The 13968-nt window shown below is 33.9% G+C and overlaps 1 protein-coding gene across 1 annotated transcript in view; it reads left to right on the plus strand.

The window, feature by feature from the left end:
- The window catches only part of DACH2 (dachshund family transcription factor 2), a 648107-nt gene that overhangs the window by 153029 nt on the left and 481110 nt on the right, over positions 1 to 13968 (plus strand). Inside the window, exon 2 of the mRNA XM_057539119.1 lies at positions 2823 to 2861. Coding sequence (XP_057395102.1) covers positions 2823 to 2861 — 39 coding nt within the window. The remainder of the gene's footprint in view (positions 1 to 2822; positions 2862 to 13968) is intronic.

A 13968-nucleotide genomic window follows, 5' to 3' on the forward strand; every position in this document is an offset into this window, starting at 1 on the left:
AAAGTTAATTTATGTGACTGATATTTATAATATATATGTATTGAAACCCCCTTCTTACGAACAAAAATTTTAAAATGCTGTAAGCTCATTTATCTTTACTATCAACCCATCCCGTATGTAATTTTCCCTTTTTTTTCCTTTATACTGTGACTTTAAATCACACTGACATTTAAAGAGTCAAGCTTATGCACCAAAGTATTTCAGAAGAAACATATTTAGTATGACCAAGGTTTTTGTTATTCTCAAATAGTTCTAGGAAAAATAAATTTCTGAAAGGAGGAAAATAGTTTTATTTTTCAGGTTCTTGAATCGGAAGATCATGCCTTTAGAGACTTAAGTGATCAAGAGGTTGTTTGGATACCCTCTGGAAACTTAAATAAGCCTAAAATATCCAGGCCTCTTTCAGTTCCTTTTTCTTTTGACATACATTCTTGTCAAAGAATTTCCAGGATCTCTAAAGAGATTAAACAGGTTTATAAAAGCTGCTGTGGAGCAAGAGTTGACATATAAAATGAATAAAATTATTAGTTAAGAGTGAGGGAAGCTCCCCAAAACCTCCAACACTGGAAATGCAAAAGTTAACATGATTTAATCATGTCTCCAGAGAGAAACTAAAAAAATTTTACCAACACGTATTTACTGATCATTTATCCCCTACAGATGAAGTTAGGGGTAGGGGCAGGGCATTGCTTGACTTATGTCCTATTTATTTATCATATTTGTTCCCAAATCAACATTTTGTTTATTGTCTTGGGCCAGGAAAATACATTACATGACTAAAAGATCTTATCTGTATGAGGAACAGCTAAAGCCTAATTTAGTAGTCCCCAAAGTATGGTCATATATGCCAGGTTAACAGGTGACTCCCATTTAAAAGCCTGAGACGTTTTTCCAGCTTTTTATCGAGGTAACTGGCAAATCAAATTTGTGTATTTTTGAGGTGTACAATCATTTTACATATATCAAAGCATAGGAAACGTTTTATTGATCTTTTTGAATTTTAAATATATGGTTACTACTCTGATTGAACGATACTGCTTCTGAACAAATTCAGAAATATAGAAGTCACGTTTTATTTTGAATGTCAAAAATAAAGTATATGTATTTAACTTGTGGTCCCTAAAGTCCTAGAACTATAGCTAGTGTTAGGCAGTATTGTAAAATGCATTCTCACATTTGACAAGACAAATGAGAAATTTTCAAAAGTCAAGGTAAACTCCTAATTTTCTAAGAAATTTTAAGATCCTTAATAAAAGGACAGTTAACTCATGGATGTTTATATATTTATTGTATAATTCTAACAAGAATGTTTCAGTATTTGGTAATTTCAAAATCTATGCTTAAATAATCTATGAAGCTCAAGCTATAGAAGATTTAAATTATTTTTTAACTTAGTATAATTATGTACATATGGTGACAGTCAAAAATGTTCTGTTGTCTTCAGGAAATTTTATAGTTAAAAAAGGAGGATCTCTGGTAAAAGGGAAAAAGTCCTCCAATATAAAGCCCATTGGATTAAGGAAGTATGCATTATCATTAACTTGGTATGTATGAGTATATTCTACTTTAAGAAAATGTAATTTCAAAACAGGTTGTGTGAGTGAATTATAAAGCAAAATCAAATAGTTCTGACAATCAAGTGACAGAACACAAGAGTAGGTGAAAAAATGCTCACCTTCCTTCACTGCCACCTCCTTTCCCCCGCAACCCCAGATACATGTTTGCATCTGTGGGTTTTTAAAAAAATGTTTCCATAGGCCTTTAAGCAGGGAAGCAGTTGCCTTTCAAAAACAAACAAACACCTGAAAGGAGTCTTTTAACAAAAAGGCTATTAGAAGAAGAGATTATGAAGGGAGTGATGAGCTAACCATATATATTTGTAGTGGACATTAGAAGGAGGTTCCTGTTTCTATACTACTAAGAAGTGCAATAAGGCTCAGAATAGCCAAATTACACTACTTATATTTTTTTTGTATCTTGTCATTTTAAATTTCATTGTTCTTTATTAAAGGGTTTAGGAACACTGGGAAATACTATACTACTGGAAAGAATGGTTGTTTTGTTAACTAAGATAATTATGTGGGTTTTTTATTGATCTCTTTTGTATGTGTTTAACTTATTTTGTGCAGATGTGTGTATGACTGTGTATGTGTGTTTGTGTCTGAGTGTGTGTGTGTGCATGTGTAACCCTTTTGGAGAAGATGTAAGATAGTTCAGTATTGCTTCAGAAATCAGTATATAGTGAGCTGTGTGATTAATGGCTCCATATTTAGGAAATTAAGGCATAACATTGATATTGGCTTACTTTCATCATCCTGTTGGCCGAATAAAAATGAGAAAAAAAAACTAGAAGGGATTTTTGTTCCCTAAAAAGTGTTGGAATATCCAATGGGATGGGAAGGAAGGCTCTTGAGAGAAAAGGGAAAGACACAATATTGCTGAATCTTTTTTTGGAATTGTTACGACCCGAGGCCATTTTCTTCAACAGAAATTTACAACCATATTTCCTTGCCTTCATGTATAGAAAAGCCCTAAACCACATGACATTTCACATTATTCTTTACTCAATGGGGATTAGACCAGAAATGTAATAACATTATTCATATATTTAAAACACTATCTAATAGCAATTCAGGCTTTCCTACCTTCTTTGTGCTCTTCCCTGCTGGTGTTTCATTGTGTGTAACCTATCTAAAATTTCTGCAGAATTTAAGAAGATTTTTTGTGAAATATAATAAAGCCTTGATTAATTGGAAGCTACTAACCAGAACTCTCAATTAACCAGTTTTATTTATTTATTTTTTGCTACACTCTCCTTTTAGAAGGAAGAGGCAAATGACAAGAAAACAAGCTGTTAACAGGTATTTATGTATTTATTTTTTAAAAATCAACTTCCTGGGAATGTCCTGGAGCCTGTACAGATTCAGCCCAACTTCAGTAATTTTATTCCCTGTACTATACTTACTAAGGTAGGAAAGTAGAGCCATTTCAAATTTTCAGCAGCAAATATTGAATCTTGCTTAATCTTTAGTTAATAATAAGAAAAATGAAATCCAAATAGCTAATTAGAACCTGTCTATCCATTTGAGGGTTCTAGTTAATTGGGGTCTTCACGGTTTCACTGTTGCCAGTTAGTGATCATTCATATGTATTAACTGGGAGTGAATCCCAGGAACGCGTATTTGGGAGATGACTTCCAGCCACAGAGAGCAACTCCTTCCCTGGGAACTAAAGCAGAAGCTAGAGAAAGGCTGCAAAGTTGATGGGGGCTGAGTAAGGGTCACTGACATAAAAATCATGACATCTATGTAAAATAATGGGAAAGTAATTCACCTGCCCCATGGCTCTGAAATGCTTAGGAAGGTACATTCACTTTTGCAGGGCAGCACAGGCTATTAAGTGTGCTACAGCAATAATGGCAAAAAAAAAAAAAAAAAAAAAAACCAGGCCTTCTAATCTTCTGGAATCTTTCTAAGCATTAAGCACAGATATATATTGTAGGCATGCTACTAGTTCTAAAATATTTGAAATTATTTTTTCTCTAAAAATACATTTTAAAAATATTTGGAACTCTAAGATTTATGCTTGAAACTTCCTAAAATATCTATGACAATTTCAGTTAAATTGCAATCAGAGACACCATATTGCTCCAGACTTCATACCTTTTCGGTTGTAATGGGAACAAAGAATGGGCAGTTAACTCAGAGATGCAAGGGAGAAGGAGGGCAACCCATGATTCTAAAGTACAGTTTGATATTGACTGCCACACACCCTTCTCAGGTTAAATCACCCTATGGTGACTTTACCCCCTTCCTTCAGGGCTGCTCATGATGCATGTTTTATCTGTATTTTTCTACAAGAAAAATGTCATAGGGTTGTTAGAGAGATGGGGACCACACCATCTGATTTATCCTGGGTTTTCAACATAGAAAATGAAAATCATCATGGTGGTGTTTCTAATATCTGGGGCATTTTCTGTACTAAATATTACTCTTAAATATTTATCATGCACACTAAATAATACCTACATGACCTGAAGCAGTGGATGTGCCTCCTTAAGTGCTAAACTTATTTTTAAACTGTGACTTCAATGCTGTCAGAGACTAGAACCCACTAGATTTCATTAATGAATGATTTTAACTGAAAAAGTTTAAGTGGATTGAGTTTTGAGATTAGGTTTGGGATATTGAAAGTAAGTGTTTTGATTTTATACGAATGCAATTGAATTCAGGCATTGAAATTGACTTTTTTTTAGTAAAATGATATGTAAATGAATGTCAACTTCTTGTTTTTAATTAAGCATAACAGTAGTTTATAACTGTATAGATTTATTTCTAGATTAATCAGAACACACATTACATATGTATATATATATATGTATATGTAATGAGTTTTTACACTAACTGTAATCTGAGAAAAACTGTGAAATGTTTTTGAAAGTATGTGTGCTGACACTCAAATAAACTACAGAGAAACAGGAGAGTTGCAAACTCTAATGCCTACTGAGACAAGGGTGGTAGCATAAATGAAAGGCAATAAGCAATAGGGAGTGGTGGGGACTATGGTGACCTAGAGAGCATATATTCTTTCCAAAGGTGGCAGCTATTACTCAGCTCAGCTGATTGCTACCAGGTGGGAATGCAGGCCCACTGTTGTTAAGATTTGACTTTTTAAGAGAAACTGGGAATCCAGATTTTTATATGAAATTCTCCAATTCTTAAATGTTGGTAACTAACTCAATAAAAAGCAACACTATGCAGGCAAAGCAAAACCCATCTGTGGTCTGGATCTAGCCCATGGGCTATCAGTTTGCGACCTCTGCTTTAAACTTAAGTCCTCTAGGTACTGCGGTTTAGAAAATCACAGTACGTTATAAATGCACCCAAAGATCTTGATGATGGAAAATTCAAGTAAAGTAAATAAATAATAAGTGGAGTGCTTGTAAATAATTCTCCTGATACTCAAAATGGTGGTTATGCACTTTGTGATTTTTTTCTTACTACATGGAAATAGCCAAGATATTTTTCCCTTAATGTGGTTTGAAAGCTAAGATAAAATTATGAATTTTTCATTTTCATATTTATCAGTGCAATGCAGTATGAAAGATAATTTCTTCTATGTCCAAAAGAGAATATTTAAGTTAGGCTCTGTCATATAATGTCATTAAGGCTACTATTTAAAGCCCAATTTATGGTGCTTTAATAGGAAGAAAGCCATGTATATAGCATGTGTTGTTTTATTTTAAATTGGCTTGCCTTTAAACAAATTCCCTATTTTATCTGGTGAAATTCCTTTGTTTTTACGAATGGTTAAAGTAAGAAATAAAAGAAATGTAAGTAGTTAGCACAACAAAACTTCATTTGAACTTTTGATAGGCATTGGCAAAGATAAAACAAAAGCTAGTCATTTGAGATTTTATTGAGGTAACTGTTTGACTGATCTGAGACTTTGATTGTTTGTCTGTCCTGCCCTGGACCTTAGCACATAATCCCACTATGCTACAGTGCTTTTGACATCTGTATGCCCCTTTCATCACTGGCAATCCAAAAGAATATTTGTCTAAAAAGGAAACAATTAAATTCCAACCTCTCTAGGAAAAAAAAGAAAACCAGAAAAAAAAAAAAAAAACACTGCTAAACCTGCTTTAATGACCCCTATGATCTGTACCACGAATCCTTAGTCAGGATGGTAAGTTAATATTGTCATTTTTGTTGAGAAACGTTTATCAGAGGACTTTAAAAAAAGAGAAAAGTAAAAAAGAAAGAGAAAGAAAAGAATTCACAATCTCAAATACTAAATTAACTAAAAAAAACCCACCCCTCATTTGTTGACATATTATTCTACTTGCAGATTTAACACAAAAACATATGAAAGATGATAAATTGTTGGACAACTGGTCAACACATATGACAATGTGCAAAATAGCTGATGTTTTACTTAAATAAAATTTGGGTGGACAGTGGTACCCTTTCTAGATCATCAGATAGTTTTGACCACAGGTAATCTGTTGTGTGATAGGGATGAACTACGTTTAAATGTATTAATTAATTAAAACCATTCCTTAAAAACTCCAACAAGTGGAGATTCTTAGTTAATTGGCTAGTCCTGAAAGATACAGAATCTAAGAAATAAGTGACTTTTTGATGCATTTGGCCAATGTACACATATAAATAAGGTTATTCAGGATAAATTTTGATGAACTAGTGCTTTTTATAATATCTAACATTTTTCGAACATGATATCCCTGGTGTTTTCCATGTATTAGTTCATTTAATCATCATAACAGCCCTATAAGGCAGGTGCTATTATTGTGATTCTTGTTTTACAGATGATGACATTGAGGTACAGAGAAAGTTAAGTGATTTATCTAAGGCCACACAGCCTACAAATACCAGAGCCAGCATTTGAATCAAGGCCATTTGATTTCAAAGCTCATATACTTTGGATCAATATATTTTACAACCTGACAACTGGAATCAGACTAATTACCAAAACACCTAATTTCATTACATTTATATATATACATATACATTATATGTATATATATATATACTTTTTCTGACTTATCAAAAATGACATTTCTATTCTGAAATCAACTTTGGTAACATCACTTTGGTAGTGTGTGAAGTTAGCAACATTAATTATAAAATAGTTCAAATAGAAAGAGCAGGAAATAATGAGAGATACCTGTGGACCAATAATCAGGTCTACATTTTGCTACATTTGATTCAGAGCTCAATTGAAAAAATTACAGATACAGATGTTTCTGTAAAGCATTAGTGATATGATTAACACTAATATTCTTTCTATTATACTTCACCCTTCATTGGAAGTAACCACTGCTTTAAAATTGGTGTGTATCATTGCTGTGTTTTTAAATTTTATGTGTATTTATACGTAAATAATATGCAGCATTGATTTTTGTGTTTTTAAAATGTACCTAAATGGTTTGGTATTATAGTATCATTTTGTAATTGTTGTTTTCGCATTATGTTTTTTTTTTTTTGTTTTTTTTTTTTATGGCTGTGTTGGGTCTTCGTTTCTGTGTGAGGGCTTTCTCTAGTTGTGGCAGGCAGGGGCCACTCTTCATCGCGGTGCGCGAGCCTCTCACTATTGCGGCCTCTCTTGTTGCGGAGCACAGGCTCCAGACGCGCAGGCTCAGTAATTGTGGCTCAGGGGCCCAGTTGCTCCGCGGCATGTGGGATCTTCCCAGACCAGGGCTCGAGCCCACGTCCCCTGCATCGGCAGGCAGATTCTCAACCGCTGCGCCACCAGGAAAGCCCTCGCATTATGTTTTTGAGATTTATCTGCATTGATACACGTAGATCTAGTTCATTTTTTAAAATTGTCCACTATACTCTTTCATTCTATGAGTATACCACAGTTTGATTATTTTTTACTGTATTGATGAACACTTAGGTTGTTTCTAATTTTTGTTGTAATGGGCATCATGTTTTCTTGTGCCCCTGTGGGAAAATTTCTCTGGTGTATAAGCCAGAAGTGAAATTGTTGAGCTGTGGGCTATGCACATCTTCAACTTAATAGTTACTGCCAAATTGCTCTCTAAAGCTGTTCTGATTTACCCTCCCACTAGCATTTTACGAGAGCTCTTATTTCCCAAGATTCTTGAAAATGTAGTAGGTATTTTAAACAAAAATTTCTTTGAAGAAAACAATAATTCTTTTTCATTGATTCTCTTTCATGATTATACACTACAGACGAAACGTTGATTCTGATCACAGTGTACATAACAATGTTTACTGATACTATATATTTGTGTCATTATTTTTCGTTTAAAAATATATGCAGTTCAGATAAGCATAAGGATACTATGTAAAATTTGTAAAGTATTTTCCAGGTTTCAAAGCACTTTCCCATAAAGCCTCATTTGATGAGATATTGTGGTATAGCAGGAAGAGCTCTGGAAAACGAGTCAGAAGTTCATGGCCTTAAAACAACCCTGCAAATCACTCTATGGCTTGGGACCTCAGTTGCTGCATCTGTAAAATTAGGATGTTGGACTAAGCTATCTCTTAGAGACATACTATAACCTTTGATCTATGATACATATCGCCCCCTTTCCTTGAAGCTGTAATTTACTTATTGTGCATAAAACATAAAGACAAAATTTAATTTTATCAATTTGTGAAACTGTTGTAACACCCTTAGTTAAGATCATGAGTTTATCCTGTTTATCTTTGTGTTCCTCTTAATGCAAGGACAATTGGGGGTGGGGGTGGGAAAGAAGATGGGAGCAGGAGCTCAGCATTATAAGGACTAGTCAGTGGCAACACACCATCTTGAATTAATCTTGAATGTTCCACACCCTGAAGCATTACATTGCAAATGCTGAAAATACAATGAAAGTTCAACCACTATTTTTTGTGGCTTTGTGTTTCTTTTCAAGCTCTTTTTATGCGTTTCAGATTCAGAGAAAAGAATATTCAGTATTTTCAGCTCACTTAAGATTTGATTCTAACAGTGCTTTTATGGTGCTGCACATAGCTACTTAAAGTAGAGGGAGGACTCAGGTTGACTGTTCTGTATTTCTTTTTGGATGGGGGAGGGTAAGTAATTGATTTTGTGTTTGGAGAGACTTTTCATTAGAAAGATCTGGATCTTTAACCTGAGGCTTAACAAAGAGCTTTCAGGCTTTCTTAGATTGATGTGTGCTGGAAAGAACACTCAGAAACCTACCTAATATTGTAAGAGATTAAAGTATAAAAGGGAGAGAGTTGAAACTGATTTTATTTAAACTCCCAGAATTGCAAATATAACACACTCACAAACACTCACACATTCACACACACAAGTGTATCCTATCTCAAGCACAGAATACCTATTATTTTCAATGACTTTTAAAAAGGAAACTCTGTTTATCTATGAGGATATTGAACATAGTTATGTTTTTAGTGAAGCTTCTACTTATGGAAGGTAGCAACTCTGGCAAGCAGAATCTAAATCAGTTAATCTCTGGTGATGAAGACATTTTTGGGGGCCTCTCTTTTTTATGAATAGTCCTGGGAAAAAATGTTTGACTATGGCCTTCCTAGGAAGTGAATTGACCTCCTACAGAGATTCAACATCAGATATTACAAGAAAATTGTGGTTCACACACTTTGTTCAGATGATCTCTGGATTAATACAATTCACGTGTATCCCTCATTGTCCAAATGTGACACTAAGCCTAGAGAATCCCACATAAGTTGCTTTTGAGTGTTTTTACCCACTTTGACGTATTTGTGAACTGACTGTGGGGCCCATATCTAAGAACTTCCATTGCTATTTTTGCTAATTGGCACCTTGCTTTACAGTTTAAGCATACTCTGAAAACCACTATTTTGCTCATTGTGTTACTTCCACTAGTTCAATGAAGAGGAACTTGTGCCAAGTTAATCTAGACTATTTTTGCCTTGATCTTACTTATCCTATGTGGGGATTTAATCAGGTTATCTAACTTTTTCAATAAGCACTAAATAAATCACACAAAATGCAAGATATTCCAAAGTCTTTCAGCTAGTTTCTGTAGGTCAGAGCATTTTTAAGACAGCACATCTTGGATATAATCACAAAGTAGCTGATAAGACTGTTGGGAAATTACTACTATACTTTTAAAAAGAATAAAAATCATGGTTCTGAGTATTTATTAAAAAAACAGGAAAGGAGGAAATGTAAGCATTGCTGTCTTGCCTTTTCATCTGCATTTCTAAAAAGTATTATTTGCAGTTGAGATATTAACGATCTTTATTTACAAAACCGTTTGCTGTTGTTCTATGTACTACTCCTTATTGAGTGCAGACGCTTTTGTTAGCTTGAACGAATCCTTGGCAAACAACATTTATGTTTTATCCACAAAACATCAAAATCATGGACACTGTTGTCTTTACCACTGTCTCCAAGAATACCCAGGTGCTTTGCCACTGATGGCATTTAGATAATAATACTATAATATTAGTATGAAAATATTCCTTTTTGCTTTTATTGAAAACCCAGTTTGAACCTTGAGCAAGTCATTTACATGATGTTTCCTTGGGATTACCTACATTCTTGTCCACTCTGACCTTGTAATTTTGCTCACAGTTGGAAATGTAATGCAGAGTGACTAAGATAATGTTGTTTACACAGACTTTAAGTGGAGTGACATTATAGTCAAGCAAGTGTCACATCACCCAAAGTGAAGGAAGACTTAATTACCATAATCCCGTGAATACTAAAATTTCTTGGCTATGTGTAGCATAATAATGTAATGTTCTGCATGTTCCATTTAATAATGTGAAGGTGCAATACATTAGGTTTCAGGTTGTGTGTCTCTTTAATATAAAGGAAAAGAAAGTGAATTATAGAAGGAAAATGGCCTTTTGTAAGTAGGATACTTGTCTGAATGTTCAGGTGAAGTCGGTCCTTTCTTTTAAACTTAGAAGAGTTGCCTAGTGATGTGAAAATAAAGGGACTGCTAAAATATCCATAAATCTAGACACCAGTGAGTAGAGTGACAGACCATGAATTTCTCTGGAGGGTGCAGGGTAGATTTAACTAAATGACTGAGACAGGATAAAGAGGAAAGGTTGATAACCACCTATTATTGTGCAATGGGGAACATATCATTAATTTACAAAGAGAGTGGTGACATTTTCTAAAAATTGTATAGCCCTATTCTTAAAAGTTTGTCAGTGTAACTAATTAGTTGCTAAAATGGAGTTGATTCTAAGACCCAGTATGAATGCATTTGAAAAGGCAGTGCATTGTCCCTAAATTGGTAGGGTTTGTAATACATCTTGATGAATGCTACAAAGTAATGTTCAGAAATGGGACTATTATGCCAAAATGGCCGTTCTTTGGTTTGTAGTCCTTGAAGGAGTTATGTTCCATGGCAACGTGCTCAACAGTCCTGCATACATGTGAAGTGCCTTAAAGACGTGTCCTGCTTTCTGTTTTTGATAACACCGAGTTTTCAATACAAAGAATAAACTTACTCAAAGTGTTCACCTCCTCCCAGCATATTAGGACTACAAAGATCTGCTGTTACTTTGGATTATTATTGGGAATTTTTGTTTTTTAACTAATTGTAATGTTCAAAAGGGGGCAAGTACAAAATGATTCAGCCACAAAATGTAAAACATTATTTTAATAAATCCATTAGAAAACTAAGATGTAAAAACTGTATATAGCTCAATCAACAGATTCATGTAAGTTGATATCTCATAATTTATGATACAAACTGATAGATCATCTGATATATAGTGTTCTAGATATTTTTAAAAATATTTAAAAGATGTTAAAACATATAAAATATTGAAACCTATTAATAATAGCAGTCGTGCTTTGATTTATTGCAATTAGAAGAGTTTAAAGCATTTTAAACTGATTTATCATTACCAAATATTCTCCCTGTGACAATATTTTTATTTAAATATATAAACAAAGTTATTCTTTGATTTTTATTTGATGAAAATCAAATAACTTGGACGTTTTCATTTAAAATGGCTAATTCTAACCAAATAGTATATTTCTACAATACAGTTAGTCAGTAGAGCTGTATGCTTATACTGCTTTAAAATGAAATTAGCCTAAATAACAAATATAGCCATTTTATATTCTTTATGCTGCAAGAGTTTTACAAATACCCATTAAATCACATATTGATGTATCTAACATATTACGTGTAAAGAAGTTAGTAGTTTTTATTTTTTAATCATGGATTACTTTTGGCAATAAAGCACCCACTGTATTCAGAACATTATATGAAGGGATTTGGGACATCTGTTTGAGGCAGCCCATTAAAAAATTGTATATACATATTTTACTTTTTGGTTGCATTAACTCAAATTGTGCTTTCCTTAATTCGTTTGTCCAGCTCTCCCTCTTCAAAAATCACTGCTTGTGATTTTGGGGACTAAGTTGGACTCCTATTCATGTAGAGATAAAGCAGTTTTTAATTAAGTTGGGCTTGGCACAAAAATGGTTAGAGGCAATGTTTTTTTTCTTTCTTTTTAATGAAGTTTTTGTTTTAGAACAGTTTTAGATTTACAGAAAAATTGCAAAGGTAGAAAGACTTCCCATGCACCCTGTGTCCAGTTTCCTAATTGTTGTTAATATTTTACAATTAATGAATCATTTGTGACAATTAATGAACCAGTATTGACACACTATTGTTAAAGTTTATAGTTTATTCAGACTTCTTCAATTTTTCCCTAATGTCCTTTTTCTATTCCAGGATATAGGATACCACCTCATATTTAGTCATCATGTCTCCCTAGACTCCTCTTGGCTTATGACAGTTTCTTAGACTTTCCTTGTTTTGGATGACCTTAACAGTTTTGAGGAGACAGGTCAGATATTTGTAAAATGCCCCTCAATGGGAGCTTGCCTGGTGTTCTTCTCATTGTTAAATTAGGTTTTTGGAGGGAAGACCACAGAGGTAATATTCCATTTTCAACACATCATATCAAAGGTACATACTATCATTATGACTTATCATTGTTGAGGTTGACTTGATCACCTGGTTCCTGTAGTGTTTGTTAGGTTTCTCCACTGTAAAGTTACTTTTTTCCTTTTTCTTGACTGTACTATTTGGAAGTTTTTGGAAGGAAGTCACTATGTGTAGCCCACAGTTAAAGAGCAGGGAGTTAGTTATGCTTCACATTCTTAAAGGCAGAGTATTTGCAGAAATTATTTGGAATTCTTCTGCAAGGGAGATTTGTCTCTTATTAATATTTATTCATTCATTTTTTTCACTATGGTCTCATAAGTATTTAATTTATATTTTAGATCATAATCCAATGCTACATTATTTATTTTATTGCTTAAATTTTTCTAGCTTTGGCCACTGGGCACTCTTTCAGTTGGCCACTGGGTACCTTCTACATGCCCCCTATCATTGTAAATTTTTTGAGCCCTTCTTTACTTTCTAGCACTACAAGATACTCCAGGCTCATTTGGTAGATTTACTGCTCTAGTCCTAGAATCAGCCATTAAGGGAAAGTTTGGTTAGAGGAAGATTTGATCTTCTCAATCTTGAGCAAGTGTTGGAGGTGGCTAAGAAAGAGGGTCAGGGGGACTCTCTCAGTTCCATTTTCTTGTTGGTACCCTAAATTTTCCATCATCCTGATAATGCACATAGGCCTCATTGTCTCACCACATATATCTCCTCATTTCTTTCACAATATCTAGTGTTATAATATCATATCTTCTAGATATCATAGTCTTCTACAGTCACACACATTCATGGTCATGCATAGATTTAGAAATGTACTGTGCAACTCTCCAACATACATGTCTTTTCTGCAAAACACCGCCCGCACCCTGCATCCAATATACTAAGTTTATCATCAGTTCCTGAGTCACTGTGGATTCATTTTTTTTTTCTTCAGAGAGGGTTTGGGGTCAAATAAATTTGGGAAATATGGGGTTCAGTAAAAATAAACAAGTTTGTTTACCACAGGTCTTTTCAGGGTTTATACTTTGTTAATTTGCTCTATGAATCTATAAGATGTAATATACACAGTTTCTCAGTCGTTTTTTGATTAAAAGAACCTTTTTGTTTAGAGAACTAGTGTTCCATGAAGTACACTTTTGGAAATACTGCTATAGTGGTAAGAGTCTTGAGTTTGTAGTCAGAGATCTTGTGTTTAATCCCTCACTGCTAACAGCTAGCTCTCTGATCACAAGCAAATCACTTAACATCTCTAAGTCTTTGTTTTCTTATCGATCAGATGGACCTATGGATGTCTCTTACAAGATTGTTGTGAAGGGCAAAAATGAGCAAAATATGCAAGAATTTTTTGGAAAAGCTAAAATGCTTTGGGAATTTAATAACCACTGTGAAGGTGGGGACTGTGCCTTTGTTTTGCTGACCACTGTTATCTCCAGTATCCAGCATATTTTCCTGACATTTAGTCTTCAGTATCCAATAAATATTTATTGAGCAATTGAATATTACTATCACTTACATTATTTTATATTTTTCTC

This window comes from Balaenoptera acutorostrata, chromosome X, assembly GCF_949987535.1.
Source record: "Balaenoptera acutorostrata chromosome X, mBalAcu1.1, whole genome shotgun sequence".
NCBI lineage: Eukaryota > Metazoa > Chordata > Mammalia > Artiodactyla > Balaenopteridae > Balaenoptera > Balaenoptera acutorostrata.